General features: G+C 43.4%; 1 protein-coding gene across 1 annotated transcript; it reads left to right on the top strand.

The window, feature by feature from the left end:
- Positions 1-1,120: 1,120 nt before the first annotated feature.
- Positions 1,121-7,009, top strand: LOC127347135 (U-box domain-containing protein 44). The gene is made up of 4 exons (XM_051373361.2): positions 1,121-1,490; positions 3,290-3,835; positions 3,920-4,229; positions 5,130-7,009. The coding sequence occupies exons 2-4, from the start codon at positions 3,305-3,307 to the stop codon at positions 6,710-6,712; spliced, it is 2,424 nt and encodes an 807-aa protein (XP_051229321.1). The 5' UTR covers positions 1,121-1,490; positions 3,290-3,304; the 3' UTR covers positions 6,713-7,009.
- Positions 7,010-22,816: the final 15,807 nt, after the last annotated feature.

Consider the following 22,816-nt stretch of genomic DNA (forward strand, 5'->3'; position numbering starts at 1 on the left):
TATCTCCTTTTCCTCCTCCGCAACAGTCACATGGCACCCACCACCTTTTGACTTGGTCCACGGCGCCATGGACGAGCTTCTGGAACCCACCATTTCATCCTCCCCCTTTCTGTTCCCGCCAAAACCAACCAAAACAGCCCCGATCAGCTCTGTATCTTCTACTTCCTCTGCAGTTTTGTTCAGAAGCAATGCATGCTGGTGCAGGGTCAACAGCGCCAGCGCCGCCTTCAGCTCCGTGACAGCAAGCCCCAGTGGGTGCGGTCTCTTGTTCCACCGCGGGGGCAGCAGCGCATAAGCCTTCCGCCTCGCCAAATCGAATGGTGATGGGAGATCCACCAGACATTTGGGCTGCTCCAACGGCCGCCGCCTCTCCACCGGCAAGCTCTGCGCCGTATCCTGAAGCTCCAGATCCCTCTGAAACGCCATTTGCAACAACACCTTTCTCGGACCAGGCTTCCGCCCCTGAGCTGGCGCCTGCAACGCCATTCTCGCCCCTGAGATGTACTTGGCTTCTAGCTGGACTTGATCTCTCGAACCCCGCCTTCGCGCCACAGGAGGTGAGCTATGGGGCAACGGCGATTGGCCCAAACGAGCCCACGCAGAAGCTGAAGCCTCCGCACCGACGTGAATCAGCTCGATCCTCCGCGTGGCCTTCGCTCTTCGCTCTTCGACCTCGACATCGCCATTGCCGATCCAGCTTCCGCACCCTCAACACCTTCGCGAGGTCCCATCTCGTCCTCTCCAACTCCAGCACCGGTCCGCCGCCACCACACTCGATCCCCCACCTCCTCTCCCTCCTCATCCGTGCAAATCGCCAGCGTCAGCCTCCGATTCGCCTTGGATTTGGGTAGGAACCTAGCTATCGACGGTGAGCTTGAAGTGAGTGGGTGCGGTGGTGTGGAGGAGGTAAGTGGTAGGAGAGGTCGGTCGCGTGACGCGTGGAGATGCGCCCCACGCTCCCGGCCCACCATGGACGCGAATCGAGGTGATCCCGCCATGAACAGGACCTCGGGTCGGGCTCGGGGTGGAATCGCCTAGGAGTCGCGAGGGCGTCATCACTCAATTATGCAGACTTGCCTGCGTTTGGACAGCCAGAGCAGCTTATTTACACTAGGAAGTCAAAGCTCGTAAAGGAAGACCCTCCTGGAAAACCAGTCGTTTCCGTCAACCGCTCCTCATTTCCCCCCACTGCAGCCATGGCAGGGAGAGCTCCTCCGACCGAACCCTAGCTCCGGCCGACTTTTCCCTCTTCTCCGGCGCCGCCGGCCGTGTACTCTCCTCTGTTGTCCTTTGCATCCCCGGGACCCAGCCCAATCGACCTTTCCTCCCGCCCCCCCCACCGCATCTAGCGCCGGACCAACCGAATCGGACCGCCGGCCACTGGACGCACCGGCGAGCCTCGACGCCCACCGCCGGAGAACGTCGACGCTCACCGACCTGTGCTGGTGCTGCTCCTCGGTTCTCTTCTTGGCCTGCTGCTACTCCACACGGTAGAGATTCTCATCTCTGTTTTTTTTTTCCTTTGGCAATAATTGATGTACTACTGCACTCGGTTCCCTAGTATAGTATGTATGGTTGCTGCTGCACATGGTACAGATTCTAGTATGCATGGATTTAGGTTCTGTACATAGATGTGGTATATTGAATGAGTTGCTGCATGGACATGTTTCATCAAAGAAGAAGAAACAAGGTAAAATATTGGGCAAACGCAAGACCAAGCCCATAGAAGATGAAGAAGAGAAGAGCCCTTTATTGCGTGTATTCAAACCAACATGTAATATAAGAACAAATACTATATTTTGGTAGTGCGTCTCTAATATATAACGACCTTGTAATGTAATATTTGCTCCGTTAGAATTTACCCCGTCTTATGGACCTATCCACTCCGTCTCCTCTGCCTTCGGCTTCTTCGGCCGGGAGGAATTGCTGACGCGTTGTTGTTCGCGGGCGATGACCCGTTCCCCTCGTAGCGGCTGAGCTCGAAGAGGCGCCGCTGCCTGAAGAAGCCGTCCCAGTTCGTGGCGTCCTCCAGGTCCCAGCGCGGGTCCACGTGTTGCTCCGGCGTGAGTTCGCCGTAGTAGTGCTGGTGCATCTCCTGCGTGCACGCATTCCCGTGCGGCTCCAGCGGGATCGGGATGCCTCCCGCGCTCAGCCGCCACCTTGAGGGCGCGCGCATGTTCGGTGGGGCCATGTACCCCGCCACGTAGAGCGCGCGCCTCCTTGTGCAGGGTGTGGCGACTGAAGACGTTCGCGGTGGCTCCGTACCCTTCGTAGCGCTCGGCCATGGCTGCGGCGGCTGGTGGGTGGATGGCGCTAGGGTTTTTCTAGGTGGATGGCGAGATCTGGACTGTGCGCGGCGTGAGGGGAAAGAGCGGTACATATACAGGCGCGTCGCGAAGCCGTGGCATCGCATTAATGCTGCCCCGTGCCATTGATGCAACGAGAGCCTGCTCACTGCTGATGGGAAAGCTGCGGCCGTTGGAGATGAGGCTTTGATGCCACGATGTGTCACTGGCAGGTGGGTCCCACCGAAGACGCCCGTTCTGCCGGCGCCCCCGCTTGCCCTCCTTTGTGTTGGGAGTGAGTCTGGAGCGCCGGTAGCAAAAACATCTTCTGCTGGCCCAAAAACAACTTAGCTGGTCCCGCCATCGTTGTCGCCATTTCCTGCGGTTCGCTCTCCTAACTTGTTGGACTGAGGTAATATTCATCCCTTTTGCCCGGCCTAGTTTGCCCTGAAGCCAATTTACCTTTAGATAGTGGTGGCTGGGTGTTGAAGGGGTAAGAGACTGGTTATGTTCTAACTTAGCTCTTAGTGTAATGCATTTACATAAAAATATATACGCATAGAAAATATTTTTTAGGGACTTTTGATTATGTCTGGCTCTCATATAATGTCAGACATGATCTTTCGTTCTGTTTTTTTTTTCCTTTTGTTCTGTTAATGACTGCAAATAAGGGACATTGTGTGATTTCTCCACGGAACTGGAAGATCATTTCAAAGCTGATATGATCTTCTACCGCTCTTTGATGATATTAGTCTATGTGTCTCGTCTCATGCTAACGTGTTATCTATTGCAATAGTGGAATGAATGAAAGGTTATTTGGGTACCATGGTATCATCGCATCTAACTATTTTTTCTTAGTTCAAGTATATGTTTCAGGAGTTCCATTTGCAAATTTGTAATAATTTCCATTCTATTTGTTGCATGTCTTTCATTCGTGGGTTCTCACTTATGAACCCACAATACTTATTTTCAGCAAAATTTATTGCATCTGAACATTTTTGCAGTGTTGTGGTTAAGTGATGGCAGAAGGTCAGGATGGCCATTATGATTCGTCCGCTGACAGCTTGCGTGTTGAGCCTATATATGAATCTTTTCTGTGTCCACTCACAAAACAAATTATGCGGGATCCTGTCACTTTGGAGAGCGGTGCTACATTCGAATGTCAAGCCATTTTGAAGTGGTTTAAGGAATCTGATAGCAGTGGAAGGAGACTTATCTGCCCTGTTACTAGAAAGGAGCTCAGTAGTACCGAGTTAAATCCGAGTATTGCTCTAAAAAACACTATTGATGAATGGATGCATCGAAATGAGGCAGCCAAACTTGATGTAGCTCGTAAATTATTAACTTCTGAGAGTTCAGAAAGTGATACTGTGCAAGCACTTGAATATGTTGCAGAGATATGTCAGAGAAGTAGATCTAGCAGGCATGTAGTGAGGAAGCTTGGCTTAATAAGCTTGGTTTCTGAGTTGTTGAAGAATAGCAGTACAAAAGTACGACAAAAAGCATTGGAAAGTCTCCGTTTTGTAGCAAAAGATGATAATGACAACAAGGTGCCATTTTATGAATCTAGTTTCTTTTTGTGTTCAACTTATCATGGCTCTTGTGTTTCTAATATCTCGGGGTATTCTCCGCAGGATGAGATTGCTGCCGGGGATAACATTCGTACAATTGTGAAGTTCTTATCTCATGGGCATGTCCAAGAGAAAGAACAAGCTGCATCTCTGTTATATGAACTTTCGGAATACAAACCTCTTTCAGAAAAAATCGGGAGTGTTCCTGGAGCCATCCTCATACTTGTTGGCTTGTCAAGTAGTAAAGTAGAAAATACATTGACAATTGATTGGGCTGAGAAAACACTGGTAAATTTAGAGAGCTGTGAAAAGAATGTTAGACAAATGGCTGAAAATGGTAGACTGCAACCCCTTCTTAGGCTTCTCCTTCAAGGTATAATTTATATCCTTTGCTGTTCTTAAAAACTAGAGAGTGTGTTTCTGTTTCCTTTTGTGAAAAAGTAGAGAGATTTTGTCTATTGTCGTTGCTATGATACAATACAGAGGTAATACATTCTGCCTGGTATTCTAATCACTTCACTTCTCAGCTGTGTTAGGATTTCCTGTATTCCTTTCTTGTTTCTTTTTTCTCCCATACACCAATATTGGATGTTCATTCTTCACCACTACTTGCTACCATAGGCATACAAAGTCTGTCATTTTCTAGTTTTTAAAGAAGAAAATTGTCACCTATGCAGAGGTATTCTTCATGTAGGGGCGTTGTTTATTAACAAGCCGACTACCTGAAGAGTTCTTATTAGTTTTGAAGACGGGGGTAAGGAATCATGGGTTTGCTGCATGTTTAAGATGTAGAATTTGCTAGCCATTGTTTCCGTTCACTCATCTATAGCTTTGTCATCGTAGTATGCTACTCCAGTGCATGTATAAGAATCACCCCATTTTGGTTTGTGCAGGTTCTATCTAGCATCATTATTTTGGGGCCAATTCATATTTATCTTGTTAATTATTTGTGCCAAATAAGAAGTTAAGCACAGACCGAGTTAGAGAATTACAGTAATTACTCCCAGGCGTCTCAACTTTTTTTAGGTACGGATGTATCTATAAGTAAGATGTGTCTAGATACATCCATACCTAGACAAAATTAAGACACCTATTGTTAGACGGAGGTAGTATTAACAATGTGCTATTGAGTTCATGCATTATGTAATTTCCAAATGGTACTGATTGAAACGTTATAAACATTATCTAGTTTTGTAGAATAATTGTTATCTAGTTATTATGAAATTCAATCTTCTTTGGTCGTGTACCCATTGCTTATTTTGTCCATTATCAGGCTCACCTGATACCCAATTATCCATGGCTGCTTATCTTGGGGAGCTTGTCTTAAGCAACGATATGAAGGCCTTTGTGGCGCAAACTGCAGGCTGTGCACTAGTCAACATCATGAAAATTGGGAACCTGGAGGCCAGAGAAGCAGCTCTGAAGTCATTAAACCAAATTTCATCTTATGATATCAGCGCAAAGATACTAATTGAAGCAGGTATTCTTCCACCTCTGATAACAGACCTCTTTACAGTTGGCAGTAATCAGCTTCCAATGAGGTTGAAGGAGGTATCAGCAACAATTCTTGCAAATGTTGTGGCATCGGGTGCAAATTTTCAGTCCATTCCACTAGATCACAGCCGCCAGACCTTAGTATCTGAAGAAATTATTCACAATCTGCTTCATCTCATCAGTAATACAGGGCCTGCAATCGAGTGCAAGTTACTCCAGGTCCTTGTTGGTCTAACTAGCTCTTCTGCTACTGTCCAAGGCATAGTTGATGCCATTAAAAGCTCTGGTGCCACTGTTAGTTTGATACAGTTTGTTGAAGCACCTCAAAGAGAGGTTCGCATGGCTTCCATCAAGCTTTTGAATAATATATCACCATGTATGGGACTAGAATTGGCTGATGCTTTTCGTGGAAATTTTAGTCAACTCAGCAGCTTGATTAGGGTCATTGGTGACAACAACGGCATTTCAGAAGAGCAAGCTCCAGCTGCTGGCCTTGTAGCTGATCTTCCACTGCAGGATTCAGTGCTCACTAGACATCTTGTGCAAGATGGGGCCTTCACCACAATCATATCAAAAGTGATGATGATTAGACAAGGGGAGAGTCGTGGAGGACGTTTTGTCAATCCTTTTCTTGAAGGTCTTGTTAGGATAATCTCCCGAATCACATTTATCTTGGAAGATGATCTAGATATCATTGCTGTTGCTCGCCAATACAATCTCACTGCACTATTTACTGATCTGCTTCAGATGAATGGTCTTGATACTGTCCAGATTGTCTCTGCCACTGCATTAGGGAATCTCTCTCGCCAATCAAAGCATCTAACAAAGGTACTGCCACCTTCCACCCCAGGATTGTGTTTTTCAATATTTCCATGCATCAGCCAGAAGTCTGTGTCAACCGGGGAGTGCAGAGTTCATCATGGGATATGTTCTTCAAGGGAGAGCTTCTGTCTCTTGGAAGGGAAGGTGGTGGAGAAGTTGGTTGCTTGTTTGGATCACAACAATGACAAAGTCGTTGAAGCTTCTCTAACAGCATTGTCCACATTATTGGAGGATGGAGTGGACATTGATCAGGGTGTGATGGTCTTGTGCGATGCGGAAGGGGTCAAATTGATTCTTGATGTGTTGTGTGAGAATCGAACTGAGGCACTGAGGCAGCAAGCGGTCTGGGCCGTGGAGAGGATCCTCAGGACGCATGAAATAGCTTACGAGATCTCAGGAAACCAAAATGTTGGGACGGCCTTAGTTGAAGCTTTTAGGCATGGTGACTTCAAAACAAGACAAATTGCAGAGCGAGCACTAAAGCATGTTGATAAGCTGCCTAATTTCTCGGGGATATTTTCGAAGATGGGGGCACAATGATGGTGTTATGCAAATGTAAGAACACAGAGTTCAAAGGTTTGTGCATGCCAAATCTCAAGCCAATGATTTTGTTCTCAGCTCAAGATTGTCGCGCTGACTACCGCTCTCCAAATAGTTCCCAAACCGACCAGATTGACTGAATGAGAACTGAAGGTATTGTTCGTGTGTATAGTATGGTGTATATATTCTCCCCTGTAAGCTTGTTGTATCTGTATTATTCAGATGGGCAGATCCATAGGGTGATATTCTTCTTGTGTTCGTACAATAATTATACGTAAGTCTCCTCTTGGGTTGAAATCGAGATCTTGCATAAAGGAAAATTGTACTCGGTACTTTTCATTTATTCCGTTCAGTGGTGATTGCCCAGGCACCAAATGGTAAGACACTAGAGGTGGGTAATTGGGGCTGCAACTATTTGGAATACATTAAATGGTGCATTGGGTAAGATTTGATCCTGATACCTTGTAACTCCGATATGATATTAGATTGATGCACTAGCCAATTTTTTTAAAAGTTCGAACCTTTGGAAACGGCTAAACTATACATTTTAACAGGACGATATAAATCTTGCAAAAATGATGTGATTCTAGTCATTATGCGGAGGGAGACGGGAGCTAGCATGCAAGAGACTGACATGATTGTGTTGGCCAGGTGTGTTATTTCCGGCGGTAGTTAAGCTATTGGAGTTGTAATTAGTGGCTATAAAAAGCCCTCCTTTCAACACGGAATTTATTATTATGTTCCAGACAACTGATTCAATCTAGTTAGTATTTGAATTTTTGAATCCTTTGGTGAACAATAGAACAACATTTGTTTGCCATAGGATAATGTCTCTCCTAAATAACTAATTAAATCAGGTTGTTCACCAAAAAAATTCAATGTAAAATCCACCTAACATGCATGGGCCGTGAAATGAGTTTGCAGCCGTCGTTAGTATATTTTAGAATTACCTCACATGAATGCATGTTTCATGCTGTAAATTTATACTGCACAAGCAAGAAAGAAACTTTACGTCACATGCAGACCGTGAGATGGATTTCGTGGGCTTGAACGGATTATGCCGTAAAATTACCAGCAGAACTGGCGAGGTGCGTGGGATGAAATTTTTGGGCTGAAACATGTGGGTGCCGCGGCTCGTCGGATGGTGGGTGCAAAAATATTCTTCCCAGCTGTCAAATATTATATTTAGACATGACATTATCGATAAACTATATATAGTTGAATGCATGTGCATTACTACAGATAGATTTTTTGAAGCCAAACATAATGCAGGTAAAAAAACACAAAACAGAAAAGTTAATGTTAGTTCAAAACATCGTAGGCTCACTGCTTTGGTTGAAATTTGATAATAACCTTATTCTTAAATGAAAAAATAAGTGGAAGAAGAAGGGAAGTAGGGAAAATGGGGCTATCAATATTATATGCTATATACATGTTAGTCATATTCCTAAACATGAATTACTCACCAAACATAGTGATGTGTTTTGCATCAACCAAATATATCTCATAGCCATGTGACAACAACATTCAGATGCTATGCACATCACTATTGCCAAACAACCCATGATAATATTAATTGAGAGTTGTCGTATGAGCCTCGCTGACTCGCCGCCTTCTGGTGCTTCAAGTGACTTCTTTCCTGGAGACTCGGCCGTGAGGATGATTCTTCCATGCTTCCACACAAACTTGGTCGCGAGGATTTCGAAGATAGCACTACCAACAACTCGCAAGTCCATATTGATTTTAGTTCGTCGGCGAATGACCAAAAACCATCACAGACACGTGTCTCTAACGGTTTCGTAGACCGTGGTGAATCTCGCGTCGCAGGTGGCCCGGTTGACGGTTAGGGGATCCCGTCATGTATCCATGACGACCTGCCAAAGCCCAAAGCCCAGCCGGGCCGCATCGTCGTGACAACGGAAATCCATCACGGGGGCGGTACCCCCCGGCGAAGACCATGGTATCGGCTATGTCAGACCAATGATTAAGGTGTCAAGCCAATGATTAAGGTGCCAGTCTTATCGCGTGATGTTATCAGACACATGGCCAATTTCTATTTGCCATATGGAATAATTTTTTTTGGCAGCAGTTTGCCAATTACAGAAGGACACGTGGCAACTTTGTACTTTTCTTGCCGACCACTAAGCAACCGACAAGTACTTCAATTATACAAAGACATGTGCTGCCTATATGTGCCATGTTTTAGCTCGACACATGTCGAATGACCGCTCGTGCCACGTGTTGATTTAAAGTAGACACGTTGGCTGATCTGAAACAGATACGTGCAGTGGTTTGGACCGTTTATACTGTTTTGATTTGACCAATTTTGCAGAACCCATACTATAATACCCATGTGTTGGGCCTTCGTTCAGTGATCACGTATGGCCCATCATGGCCTAATGCAGTCCATGTATTCTAGCCCAATCGTACATAAAGTAATTCCCATATAGTAGGCCCAGTCATCCGGCGTCAATGAAAATTGATTATTGCCCACAGGACGATGGCAGGAGGCCATTTCTTTTGCACTGTTATGGGTTATCGCGGCTCATTTAGGATATAGAAAACCCAGCAAAAGAAGGTCACTTTACAAAATTCAGCCCAACTAATTATTCCAGCATGCTAACAGTGTCTCTCGCGGCCCACCTGCGCGGAACAAATCGGCCCATAAGCATTCGGTCCCAATAGTGGCTCGCACAACCCTGCAAAACAGAGCGCTACAGGATAAAAATACAGGCGCCTACATATTATTACATGTAACATTCACATTGTATCTGAAATAGAATACAATCTTAGTCCAACGAGCAGCATCGGAATAACAGTTCAGTTAGCACCATCGCATCACCCAGGATAGAAAAGATGATAGTTCAACCGTCGAACACTGCACCACCATGTCACCATGTTACCCGTGTTAGAATTTCTAACTTTGCTTGAGCATTATCTTGCTTAACTGCTCAATCCTTGCTTCCATGATGGCACAATTCTTTTCTCCTTCTTCTACCTTGCTATTATGCTCATCCATTTGATCACGCTGACTACTCACAATATCTAGCAGCTCTGCACTTTCCCTCTTCTCTATCTCCAGATCTGCAGTCAGGTTGCTAATCTTTGATCCCGAGGAACACACGAGCCCCACATTTAAAAAAAACTAGGTTTGGTTGTATTCTTTGAGAGGACCTCAGATACAACCTAGGCCTCACTCTTTTGTCCTCCATATGCCGTAGGTTCAGAGAACTGCTTTTCCATCTCACCCTTTGTTTAAATTAAGAAAATCAAAGGTTGTTCAGAAGCAGTAGGATACAACATTGAACTTACATGGAGGCAAAAGCTTACTTACAATTGCATCTTGTACTATGGTGGAGAAGCCATTTTTCCGGCTGAAGTGACACTCCTTGAATATTTCCAAAGGAGTGGGCTCTTTATTATTGTACGCGTCTCCCTGAAATAATAGACATACATGAAGCAAGCTTGCAGGTTCTACATGCACCTAGTACAATGGTACAATGTGCACAAAAGCTCATATATGATTTTAGTTCAATCGGCATGCATCTGTCCATGAAATAACTAAACAGAAACCACATGAAGCTGGCAAAAACATCATGTAATGGAAACGGTAAAAAATACCATACGACAACACAGAATTGTAATATACATAGTAACACCAAAAAATGCATTAAGCGAAAATCAAAGTAAATAGACAAGAAACTTGAAACATCCACCACAGTATTCTGTTAAATTAAATTATAGATAGGTTTTGGCTTACCAATTTTATAGATGCACTGCATAGCTGCGTAACCCAGTTGCTTGATGAAACTGGACCATTTCACGTTTTTGTTTTTTGTTTTTAGCACATATCTTCTGCTCGAATTGTAGAATTAGTACAATAGACATAAGCATGTACACGGCAAAGAATTGGTTGTAGAAAAAGGAACTGACCATCGTTTAGAGATTATTGCAGTGGTCCACAAGAGCTTTCCATTCATCGTTACTCATCGATGCAACCGTGCTTTGTTTCGAGATGGGACGATCCATGTTGTAAAAGTACTCCTTTTTTAGGAGGTACCGACATTTCCGAAGGTCTTTCTGAAGAAGCTTTGTACAAGCCGTTTTTACCGCTAACACATTTGTGTCCACAACAAACTTGGACTAGTAACCTGAAAGAACATGAATATGAGAGTGATATCTCCAAAAATTAGAATCTTAGGGCTCATTTGATTCATAGGATAGGAAAATCATAGGGATAGGGAAAACATAGGATTGCTATGTCATGCCTAGTTGGATACTATAGAAAAATGAGCTCTCTTTAATTGTGCCAAAGGATTTTTTCATGAGGTATGACCTCATGTTTATTTCCTATAGGATTTGCACTACAATATTCCTACATGACTATTTCCTATAGGATATATTCCTATGAATCAAACAACTAGTGTAGGAAAAAATCCTGTAGGATCTAAATCCTATACAATTCCTACATTATTCCTATGATCAAAGGAGATCGTAAATAAACATTATAGGGGAGAAAAGGACTTCAGTACGTACATACCGCAAATTCACCGTAATAGTAACCGAGAACCCAATATCATATTTGTACTGATTCCGGTGTGATTGCACATGCACATAATTCCTGATTACGTTGTTGCATTCTCTGGCCAACTTTGCAGCGATGAAAGCTGACTTAGGCCTAGTCTTCCCTTTTGGAATGATGATTGGGAGTTTGCCACGTAGAGGCCGGGACATCCTTTTGGGTCCTTTTTCCATGCTGTGTCCCCATCCAACAAGATCATCTTCTTCGGGGTCTAGATCAATATATAAAACAAATATTTAGTACATTATGGTGGTACACCTGGAAGTAAGAGACTAAATACATGAAACATGCCTTCAGCATTGTGAATCTTAGTTGACTCATCAGTGAGTTCAGTAGTAACGTATTCTCCTGTATCAGCATTACATGTGTTAGGGAGGAAGTCTCTGCGTGGCCATCAAGCAACCAAAGCTATCCTAAACCTATGTAAAGCACTTGACAATACAACTGGATAAATGTAGTAAGCTTACGGTAATACCTTCAACAAGAGAATGTTCCTGAAGTGAGGATTTGTGCGGCACTGGGCTCTGACCTGTTTTACACCGTTTAGATCGTTATTTATCACTTACGTAACTACTTGTTTCAGATCTAGCTGGTGATTGCAAAGCTGATGGTCTTTTCATTCCAGGCTTGATCGAGATTCCATCTGGATGCCGCTGGTTAGCCCGACTGTTGTTGCTGGCAGTAGGTTTCTTCGTCCCCTAGTAATAAGCACAACATGGGTCAATTTGAAGCGAGCATGACAATAATTAATTGGCTTCCGCAATCAAATATAGATATGAAAAGGCAAGTGGGAATGGAGAAACTACACCTTATATGTCGAGAGAGTAGGGAGGGCCTTGGGCACATCTTGTGACGAGAGTGCAAGATCATTATCACCTTCAGGTGTCTGAGATGCCACTATTTCCTTGCCGCCCTTAGTTGATGAGCCTCCCCTTGTACTAGCCATTTCTATGGGAATATTGTTTGAAACCTATATTATGTGTGTGTGAGTAACGAACAAAAGGAAGAAATCAAGCAAAAACACTCGTGTTTGGGACTACAAATGAACTAAATCATGATCAATCAGGTAGTTCTTTCAGCGAAAAGACTGTTTCGGTACAACTTAGGGCTTCTTTGATTCATAGGGTAGGAAAAATAGAGGGACACAAAAAATTTAGGATTGGAATGACATGTCCCATTAAATCCTATAGGAATGAATCCTATGAAAATTTGTAGGAGTTGTTGTTTGATGGCAGCCTAGAAAAAACAGAGGAACTATCAATCATTATAATATTACTACTTCAAATCGGAGCTTTAAAAAACTAGCACTTACTCACTCAGCTAGCGTAGAATTTTTTTCAAGAGCTCTCACCTAATGAAAAATTTCCTACAGAAATAGGCTAGGACAAGTTGGTAAGAAATAATCCTACAGGCTCTATTCCTACCAATCAAACGACAGTTAAGGGAAAAAACCATAGGGATACAATCATTTGAGAATCCTTTGTAATTCCTACAAATCAAACAAGCCCTTAATATCAATTTCCAATAGTTTTATCCCTAATTTTATAGAATGCAAAAGGGAACATATAAACGATGCTCACAACAATTCCTCTCGTGGCTAAGAAAGGAGGGTATTCCTCTCCATGCATGGGCGGAGCCTAGTGGAGGCGAAAGTGGGCGATGACCCCCCTTCCAAGATGCAAAATTTCTTTTAGTACATGTACTCAGCACTCATGGCCCAGCCGGTTCTCTATTATTTTTTCCTAATTCGACCAAACAGTATGATCAAGCGAAGCCCAGTCTACAGGGATGCATACGCCCCACCGGTCGTCCCTCTGACTTACTCCTTAATCCTCCTTTTCTCATCTTCTCGGTATCTCTACTGCTCCGCTCCTCTACTGCTCCGCCCCTTGCTAGCTACCTGCAGATCACCGCCATGGCGTCTAGCCGCCCAATGCCCCAGTCCGATGCGGCACCCTGCCCCTGCACAGGTTAGATAAATCATTTTAGGATTGCGAATAATTGATACCCTGCACAGGTTTAGGTAGTTTTTAAGTATTGATGCAAATCGATTAGGTACCTGTGCGGGACATCAGAACATGTAGTACTTTTGTTCATTAGCATTTAGCATTGTTCTTTTATTTGAAGCATGAAAATTTACTTGTCCACAATGCTTAGGCATTGCCCACAAAAAAAAGCTCAGGTATATGTGAACTAGTATGTCATGTTTTGCGCCAACACAAAATATGTATCATCGTAACATTGCCTCCATTTTTTCTTTTCTATGACTTGGCATTTTTTCACGCATATTTTGTGTTTCTTAAGAATTAGCCCCCTCTTATGTTTTGTTCACGCTCCGCCACTTTCCTTCTCGATCTATTTATGAAGCAAATTGAGTTGACGCTCCTTGTAGAGCAGACTCAGTTAGCAGGTAGGCTGAAACAGTACCTGCTATAACAAGCTAACTACTCGAAACTTCTATATAAGAGCACTTGAACAACCATAGCTAGTCTATAGTAAATTGACAAAACAACCGCTAACATCTAGAATTGGAGCCAAAAAATATAGTATCACCATTGCTGGACTGTCGGTGCGCATAGATCTCCTGTTGGAGATGGACATGAACTGCACTAGCAGGTGTTGCCGTGAAAATGGACGGCCACGGGTGACAACAACTCAACAACGATGTGTACGGCGAGAGGGATGGAGAAGTAGGCTAAGGGCGATGGTGGATATAGCCGGAGGGGGAGGCGGAGGCGAAGGCCAATCTAGGGTTCGTTCATTGTTGTATTGGGGGAAACTCTACATTTCGGTCAGGCGCGGGTTACAGTCGCATTGGGTAACAAGTCCTGGAATACCCTTATCCTTAGATACCTCGTCAGATGTTACAACTGTGGAACTCACGGGTAGAATGGACATTTCCTCAGTTTCAAATTTTTTAGCACCCCGCCAATATGAAAGCTATATTTGGAGACGTTTCAGACAGGTGGGTTCACATTTGCTACCTGTCTCAATGAGGCAATCTACGATACATGTGGGTTGGACCTCATGGGCTGAAGTTGGGCTGTCAACATATAAATACCTCTATGTGGAGGGACCTAGCACATGAGATGGTTGCAGATCTTTGAGTTGTGTTTTTTATTCTAAACATATCCAGGTGAGGCCACACGGAGTCTAAATGTCTGATCAACTGAACTGCCTAGAAAAGAAAGCTGCATTTCGTCGAACGTTTACAGTGGACGATCTTGCAGCTTGGCCACGAGCTTTATTCGAAGTCTCCTAATTCAGGTTTATTATTTCTTGATAGAAGACCCTAAATGGCCCTTCTTTTTTCTGAATGCAACATGTCTGATTAGACCTGACATGATACCAGTTCAGCCATAAGACGTGAAATGAAAACTATAGCACTAGTTAACTGCAATATTACAAGACTACGTCCACACATGGACTTCAAACAACATATCTTCTGTTCAGGTGTCAAACACCAAGTAATGCGAAATAGTTACAATAGGAGTACCCAAAACCCAATCAAAAGTACTAACCGAAGCTTTGCAACCCGATAGAACATTGTTGACGCGTAAAGCATACGCCCGTTGGGAACTCCAAGAGGAAGGTGTGATGCATACAGCAGCAAGTTTTCCCTCAGTAAGAAACCAAGGTTATCGAACCAGTAGGAGTCAAGGAGCACGTGAAGGTTGTTGGTGGCGGAGTGTAGTGCGGCGCAACACCAGGGATTCCAGCACCAACGTGGAACCTGCACAACACAATCCAAATACTTTGCCCCAACTTAACAGTGAGGTTGTCAATCTCACCGGCTTGCTGTAAACAAAGGATTAAATGTATGGTGTGGAAAATGATGTTTGTATGCGAAGAACAGTAAAGAACAATGTTTGCAGTAGATTGTATTCAGATGTAAAAGAATGGACCGGGGTCCACAGTTCACTAGTGGTGTCTCTCCAATAAGATAAAGCATGTTGGGTGAACAAATTACAGTTGGGAAATTGACAAATAAAGAGGGCATAATAATGCACATACATATCATGATGAGTAGAGTGAGATTTAGTCGGGCATTACGACAAAGTACATAGACCGCTATCCAGCATGCATCTATGCCTAAAAAGTCCACCTTCGGGTTAGCATCCGCACCCCTTCCAGTATTAAGTTGCAAACAACAGATAATTGCATTAAGTATGGTGCGTAATGTAATCAACACAAATATCCTTAGACAAAGCATTGATGTTTTATCCCTAGTGGCAACGGCACATCCACAACCTTAGAACTTTCTGTCACTGTCCCAGATTTAATGGAGGCATGAGCCCACTATCGAGCATAAATACTCCCTCTTGGAGTCACAAGTATCAACTTGGCCAGAGCCTCTACTAGCAATGGAGGGCATGCAAGATCATAAACAACACATATATGATAGATTGATAATCAACTTGACATAGTATTCCATATTCATCGGATCCCAACAAACACAACATGTAGCATTACAAATAGATGATCTTGATCATGATAGGCAGCTCACAAGATCTAACATGATAGCACAATGAGGAGAAGACAACCATCTAGCTATTGCTATGGACCCATAGTCCAGGGGTGAACTACTCACACATCAATCCGGATGCGATCATGGCGATGAAGAGTCCTCCAGGAGATGATTCCCCTCTCCGGCAGGGTGCCGGAGGCGATCTCCTAAATCCCCCGAGATGGGATTGGCGGCGGCGGCGTCTCTGGAAGGTTTTCCGTATCGTGGATCTCGGTACAGGGGTTTTCGCGACGAAGGCTATAAGTAGGCGGAAGGGCAGGGTTGGAGGCGGCGCATGGGCCCCACGCCATAGGCCGGCGTGGGCCCCATGCTGGCCGCGCCGCCCTATGGGTACGGACCTTCGTGGCCCCACTCCGTATCCCCTTCGGTCTTCTGGAAGCTCCGTGGAAAAATAAGACCCTGGGCGTTGATTTCGTCCAATTCCGAGAATATTTCCTTTGTAGGATTTCTGAAACCAAAAACAGCAAAAAACAGCAACTGGCTCTTCGGCATCTCGTCAATAGGTTAGTGCCGGAAAATGCATAATAATGACATAAAGTGTGTATAAAACATGTGAGTATCATCATAAAAGTAGCATGGAACATAAGAAATTATAGATACGTTTGAGACGTATCAAGCATCCCCAAGCTTAGTTCCTACTCGCCCTTGAGTAGGTAAACGATAACAAAGATAATTTCTGAAGTGACATGCTGATACGTCTCCAACGTATCTATAATTTCTGATGTTCCATGCTTGTTTTATGACAATACCTACATGTTTTGTTCACACTTTATATCGTTTTGATGCGTTTTCTGGAACTAACCTATTGACGAGATGCCGAAGTGCCAGTTCCTGTTTTCTGCTGTTTTTGGTTTCAGAAATCCTAGTAAGGAAATATTCTCGGAATTGGACGAAATCAACGCCCAGCATCTTATAATTCCACGAAGCTTCCAGAACACCCGAGAGGGACCAGAGGAGAGCCACAGGGGGCCCACACGTGTGCTCGGCGCGGCCAGAGGGGGGCCGCGCCCCCTATTGTGTGGCGGCTCCGTAACCCCTCCGACTCCGCCTCTTCGCCTATTTAAAGCTCCCTGACCTAAAACATCGACACCGATTGACGAAACCCGAGAAAACCTTCCAGAGCCGCCGCCATCGCGAAACTCCAATTCGGGGGACAGAAGTCTCTGTTCCGGCACCCTGCCGGGACGGGGAATTGCCCCCGGAGTCATCTCCACCGCCGTCTCCACCGCCATCTTCACCGCCATCGCTGTCTCCATGATGAGGAGGGAGTAATTCACCCCCGGGGCTGAGGGCTCCGTTGTAGCTATGTGGTTCATCTCTCTCTCTATGTGATCTAGTTGAATATCATCTATGTGCTACTCTAGTGATGTTATTAAAGTAGTCTATTCCTCCTCCATGATGTAATGTTGATAGTGTGTGCATCATGTAGTACTTGGTATATTCTATGATTATGATCTCTTGTAGATTATGAAGTTAACTATTACTATGATGGTATTGATGTAATCTATTCCCCCTTTCATAGCTTGTCGGTGACGGTGTGCATGCTATGTTAGTACTCGGTATAATTGCGTTGGTCTATCATGCACTCTAAGGTTATTTAAATATGAACATCGAATATTGTGGAGCTTGTTAACTCCGGCATTGAGGTGCTCTTGTAGCCCTATACAATTAGTGGTGTTCATCATCCAACAAGAGAGTGTAGAGTAGTTTTATTATGTGATCAATGTTGAGAGTGTCCACTAGTGAAAGCAGGATCCCTAGGCCTTGTTTCCACACATCGAATCTCCGTTTATTTACTATTCTGTTGCATGTTTACTCGCTGCCATATTTTATTCAGATTGCTATTACCACTCATATACATCCATATTACTTGCATCTCATTATCTCTTCGCCGAACTAGTGCACCTATACATCTGACAAGTGTATTGGGTGTGTTGGGGACACAAGAGACTTCTTGCATTGTGATCGCAGGGTTGCTTGAGAGGGATATCTTTGACCTCTTCCTCCCTGAGTTCGATAAACCTTGGGTGATCCACTTAAGGGAAAACTTGCTGCTGTTCTACAAACCTCTGCTCTTGGAGGCCCAACACTGTCTACAAGAAAAGGAGTGTGCGTAGACATCAAGCAATTTTCTGGCGCCGTTGCCGGGGAGGAAAGGAAAGCTATTTTCATTTGAGCAAGTCTGGTGCCTCAATAAAATTCTTCTTTACGGACTGTTCTGTTTTGACAGATTCTGCCTTTTATTTCGCATTGCTTCTTTTGCTATGTGGGATGGATTTCTTTGTTCCATTAACTTACAGTAGCTTTGGGCAATGTCCAGAAGTGTTAAGAATGATTGTGTCACCTCTGAACATGTGAATTTTGATTATGCACTAACCCTCTAATGAGTTGTTTTGAGTTTGGTGTGGAGGAAGTTTTCAAGGGTCAAGAGAGGAGGATGATATACTATGATCAAGAAGAGTGAAAAGTCTAAGCTTGGGGATGCCCCGGTGGTTCATCCCTGCATATTTCAAGAAGACTCAAGCATCTAAGCTTGGGGATGCCCAAGGCATCCCCTTCTTCATCGACAAATTATCAGGTTCCTTCTCTTGAAACTATATTTTTATTCGGTCACATCTTATGTACTTTACTTGGAGCGTCTGTATGTTTCTTGTTTTTGTTTTTGTTTGAATAAATGCTTATGTGGGAGAGAGACACGCTCCGCTGGTTCATATGAACACATGTGTTCTTAGCTTTTAATTTTCATGGCGAAGGTTGAAACTGCTTCGTTAATTGTTATATGGTTGGAAACAGAAAATGCTACATGTAGTAATTGCTAAAATGTCTTGGATAATGTGATACTTGGCAATTGTTGTGCTCATGTTTAAGCTCTTGCATCATATACTTTGCACCTATTAATGAAGAACTACATAGAGCTTGCTAAAATTTGGTTTGCATAATTGGTCTCTCTAAGGTCTAGATAATTTCTAGTATTGAGTTTGAACAACAAGGAAGACGGTGTAAAGTCTTATAATGTTTACAATATGTCTTTTATGTGAGTTTTGCTGCACCGGTTCATCCTTGTGTTTGTTTCAAATAAACCTTGCTATCCTAAACCTTGTATCGAGAGGGAATACTTCTCATGCATCCAAAATCCTTGAGCCAACCACTATGCCATTTGTGTCCACCATACCTACCTACTACATGGTATTTCTCCGCCATTCCAAAGTAAATTGCTTGAGTGCTACCTTTAAACAATTCAAAATTTATCACCTCTGATTTGTGTCAATGTTTTATAGCTCATGAGGAAGTATGTGGTGTTTATCTTTCAATCTTGTTGGGCAACTTTCACCAATGGACTAGTGGCTTCATCCGCTTATCCAATAATTTTGCAAAAAGAGCTGGCAATGGGATTCCCAGTCCCAAATTAATTAACAAAAATAGACACTCCTCCATGGTATGTGATTGTTGGACGGCACCCGAAGGATTCGGTTAGCCATGGCTTGTGTAAGCAAAGGTTGGGAGGAGTGTCATCATAATAAAACTAAAATAAAAAGGCACTCCTTCATGGTATGAGATCGTTGGCAGGCACCCGAGGATTCGGTTAGCCATGGTTTGTGAAAGAAAGGTTGGAAGGAGTGCCACACAAAAATAAAATTAAAATGGGAGCCGCTCTTTGAAGGTTTGTCTGGCAAGGGGGTTAGAGTGCCCACTACCATTCGTTGACAACAACAAACACCTCTCAAAATTTTACTTTTATGCTCTCTATATGTTTTCAAAACCAAAGCTCTAGCACAAATATAGCAATCGATGATTTCCTCTTTGAAGGACCATTCTTTTACTTTTATGTTGAGTCAGTTCACCTATCTCTCTCCACCTCAAGAAGCAAACACTTGTGTGAACTGTGCATTGATTCCTACATACTTGCATATTGCACTTGTTATATTACTTTGCATTGACAACTATCCATGAGATATACATGTTATAAGTTGAAAGCAACCGCTGAAACTTCATCTTCCTTTGTGTTGCTTCAATACCTTTACTTTGAATTATTGCTTTATGAGTTAACTCTTATGCAAGACTTATTGATGCTTGTCTTGAAGTACTATTCATGAAAAGTCTTTGCTATATGATTCATTTGTTTACTCATGTCATTTACCATTGTTTGGATCGCTGCATTCATTACATGTGCTTTACAATAGTATGATCAAGGTTATGATGGCATGTCACTCCAGAAATTATCTTTGTTATCATTTACCTGCTCGGGACGAGCAGAAACTAAGCTTGGGGATGCTGATACGTCTCCGACGTATCGATAATTTCTTATGTTCCATGCCACATTATTGATGATATCTACATGTTTTATGCATACTTTATGTCATATTTATGCGTTTTCCGGAACTAACCTATTGACGAGATGCCGAAGGGCCATTCTTTTTACTGCAGTTTTGGTTTCAGAAATCCTAGTAAGGAAATATTCTCGGAATCGGACGAAATCAACGCCCAGCATCTTAGAATCCCCGGAAGCATCCAGAACACCCGAGAGTCGCCAGAGTGGACCCACAGGGGGCCCAGGAGGTAGGCCGGCGCGGCCCAGGCCCTGGCCACGCCGCCTTACCCCCTCACCGCCTCTTCGACCCTCCGACTCCGCCTCTTCGCCTATATAAAGGTCCTCGACCTAAAACCTCGATACGAAAAGCCACGGTACGAGAAACCATCCAGAGCCGTTGCCATCGCGAAGCCAAGATCTGGGGGACAGGAGTCTCTGTTTCGGCACGCCGCCGGGACGGGGAAGTGCCCCCGGAAGGCTCCTCCATCGACACCACCGCCATCTTCATCAACGCTGCTGTCTCCCATGAGGAGGGAGTAGTTCTCCATCGAGGCTCGGGGCTGTACCGGTAGCTATGTGGTTAATCTCTCTCCTATGTACTTCAATACAATAATCTCATGAGCTGCCTTACATGATTGAGATTCATATGATGATGCTTGTAATCTAGATGTCGTTATGCTAGTCAAGTGAATTTTACTTATGTGATCTCCGGAGACTCCTTGTCCCACGTGTGTAAAGGTGACAGTGTGTGCACCGTGTGGGTCTCTTAGGCTATATTTCACAGAATACTTATTCACTGTTATGAATGGCATAGTGAAGTGCTTATTTATATCTCTTTACGATTGCAATGTGTTTTGTATCACAATTTATCTGTGTGCTACTCTAGTGATGTTATTAAAGTAGTTTATTCCTCCTGCACGGTGTAATGGTGACAGTGTGTGCATCGTGTTAGTACTTGGCGTAGGCTATGATTGTGATCTCTTGTAGATTATGAAGTTAACTATTGCTATGATGGTATTGATGTGAGCTATGCCTCCTTTCGTAGCGTGAAGGTGATAGTGTGCATGCTATATTAGTACTTGGTTTAGTTGTGTTGATCTGTCATGCACTCTAAGGTTATTTAAATATGAACATCGAATATTGTGGAGCTTGTTAACTCCGGCATTGAGGGTTCGTGTAATCCTACACAGTTAGTGGTGTTCATCATCCAACAAGAGAGTGTAGAGTCTAGCATCTATTTATTTATTCTGTTATGTGATCAATGTTGAGAGTGTCCACTAGTGAAAGTATGATCCCTAGGTCTTGTTCGCAAATACTGCTATCGCTGCTTGTTTACTGTTTTACTGCGTTTATACTGCCTGCAATATTACCACCATCAACCACACGCCAGCAAGCACTTTTCTGGTGCCATTGCTACTGCTCATACTTATTCATACCACCTGTATTTCAATATCTCTTCGCCGAACTAGTGCACCTATTTGGTGTGTTGGGGACACAAGAGACTTCCTGCTTTGTGGTTGCAGGGTTGCATGAGAGGGATATCTTTGACCTCTTCCTCCCTGAGATCGATAAACCTTGGGTGATCCACTTAAGGGAAACTTGCTGCTGTTCTACAAACCTCTGTTCTTGGAGGCCCAACACTGTCTACAAGAATAGAAGCACCCGTAGACATCAAGCACTTTTCTGGCGCCGTTGCCGGGGAGGAAAGATAAACGGCACACACACAACGGACCCCGGCAACTAGCCACTTTTCTGGCGCCGTTGCCGGGGAGGAAAGGTAAAAGGCTCTCATACTCCGGTCCCAGGTAAAGTACTTTTCTGGAGCCGTTGTGTGTGTGCTCGAAGCTATTTCCTTTAGATCCTGCAATTGCAACTTTTTGTTTCTTGTTTACACTAGTTAGGCATAATGGAAAACAACAAAAATATGAGAGATCTTTATGAACTTTATCTTGAATTAGGACATGATGTGTTTGAAGAGAGAATTAAAAAACCCATGGAACTTTATATGCATGCTAATGGGAATGTTATTAATATGAATGCTTTGAACACTATTGTTGCTAATGCTATGGAAAATTCTAAGCTTGGGGAAGCTGGTTTTGATGAGCATGATCTTTTTAGTCCCCCAAGCATTGAGGAGAAAATTTACTTTGATGATACTTTACCTCCTATTTATGATGATTATAATGATAGTAGCCTTTTGGTGCCACCTGTTATGGAGGATAAATTTGATTATGATTATAATATGCCTCCTATATTTGATAATGATAATAATAATGATAGCTACTTTGTTGAATTTGCTCCCGCTATTACTAATAAAATTGATTATGCTTATGTGGAGAGTAATAATTTTATGCATGAGACTCATGATAAGAATGCTTTATGTGATAGTTATATTGTTGAGTTTGCTCATGTTGCTACTGAAAGTTATTATGAGAGAGGAAAATATGGTTGTAGAAATTTTCATGTTACTAAAATGCCTCTCTATGTGCTGAAATTTTTGAAGCTACACTTGTTTTATCTTCCTATGCTTGTCACTTTGCTCTTCATGAACTTGTTTATTTACAAGATTCCTATGCATAGGAAGCATGTTAGACTTAAATTTGTTTTTAATTTGCCTCTTGATGCTCTCTTTTGCTTCAACTCTTATTTCTTGAGAATGCATCATTAAAACTGCTGAGCCCATCT

The sequence above is a fragment of the Lolium perenne genome, chromosome 1 (genome assembly GCF_019359855.2).
Source record: "Lolium perenne isolate Kyuss_39 chromosome 1, Kyuss_2.0, whole genome shotgun sequence".
In the NCBI taxonomy this organism is placed as follows: Eukaryota; Viridiplantae; Streptophyta; class Magnoliopsida; order Poales; family Poaceae; genus Lolium; species Lolium perenne.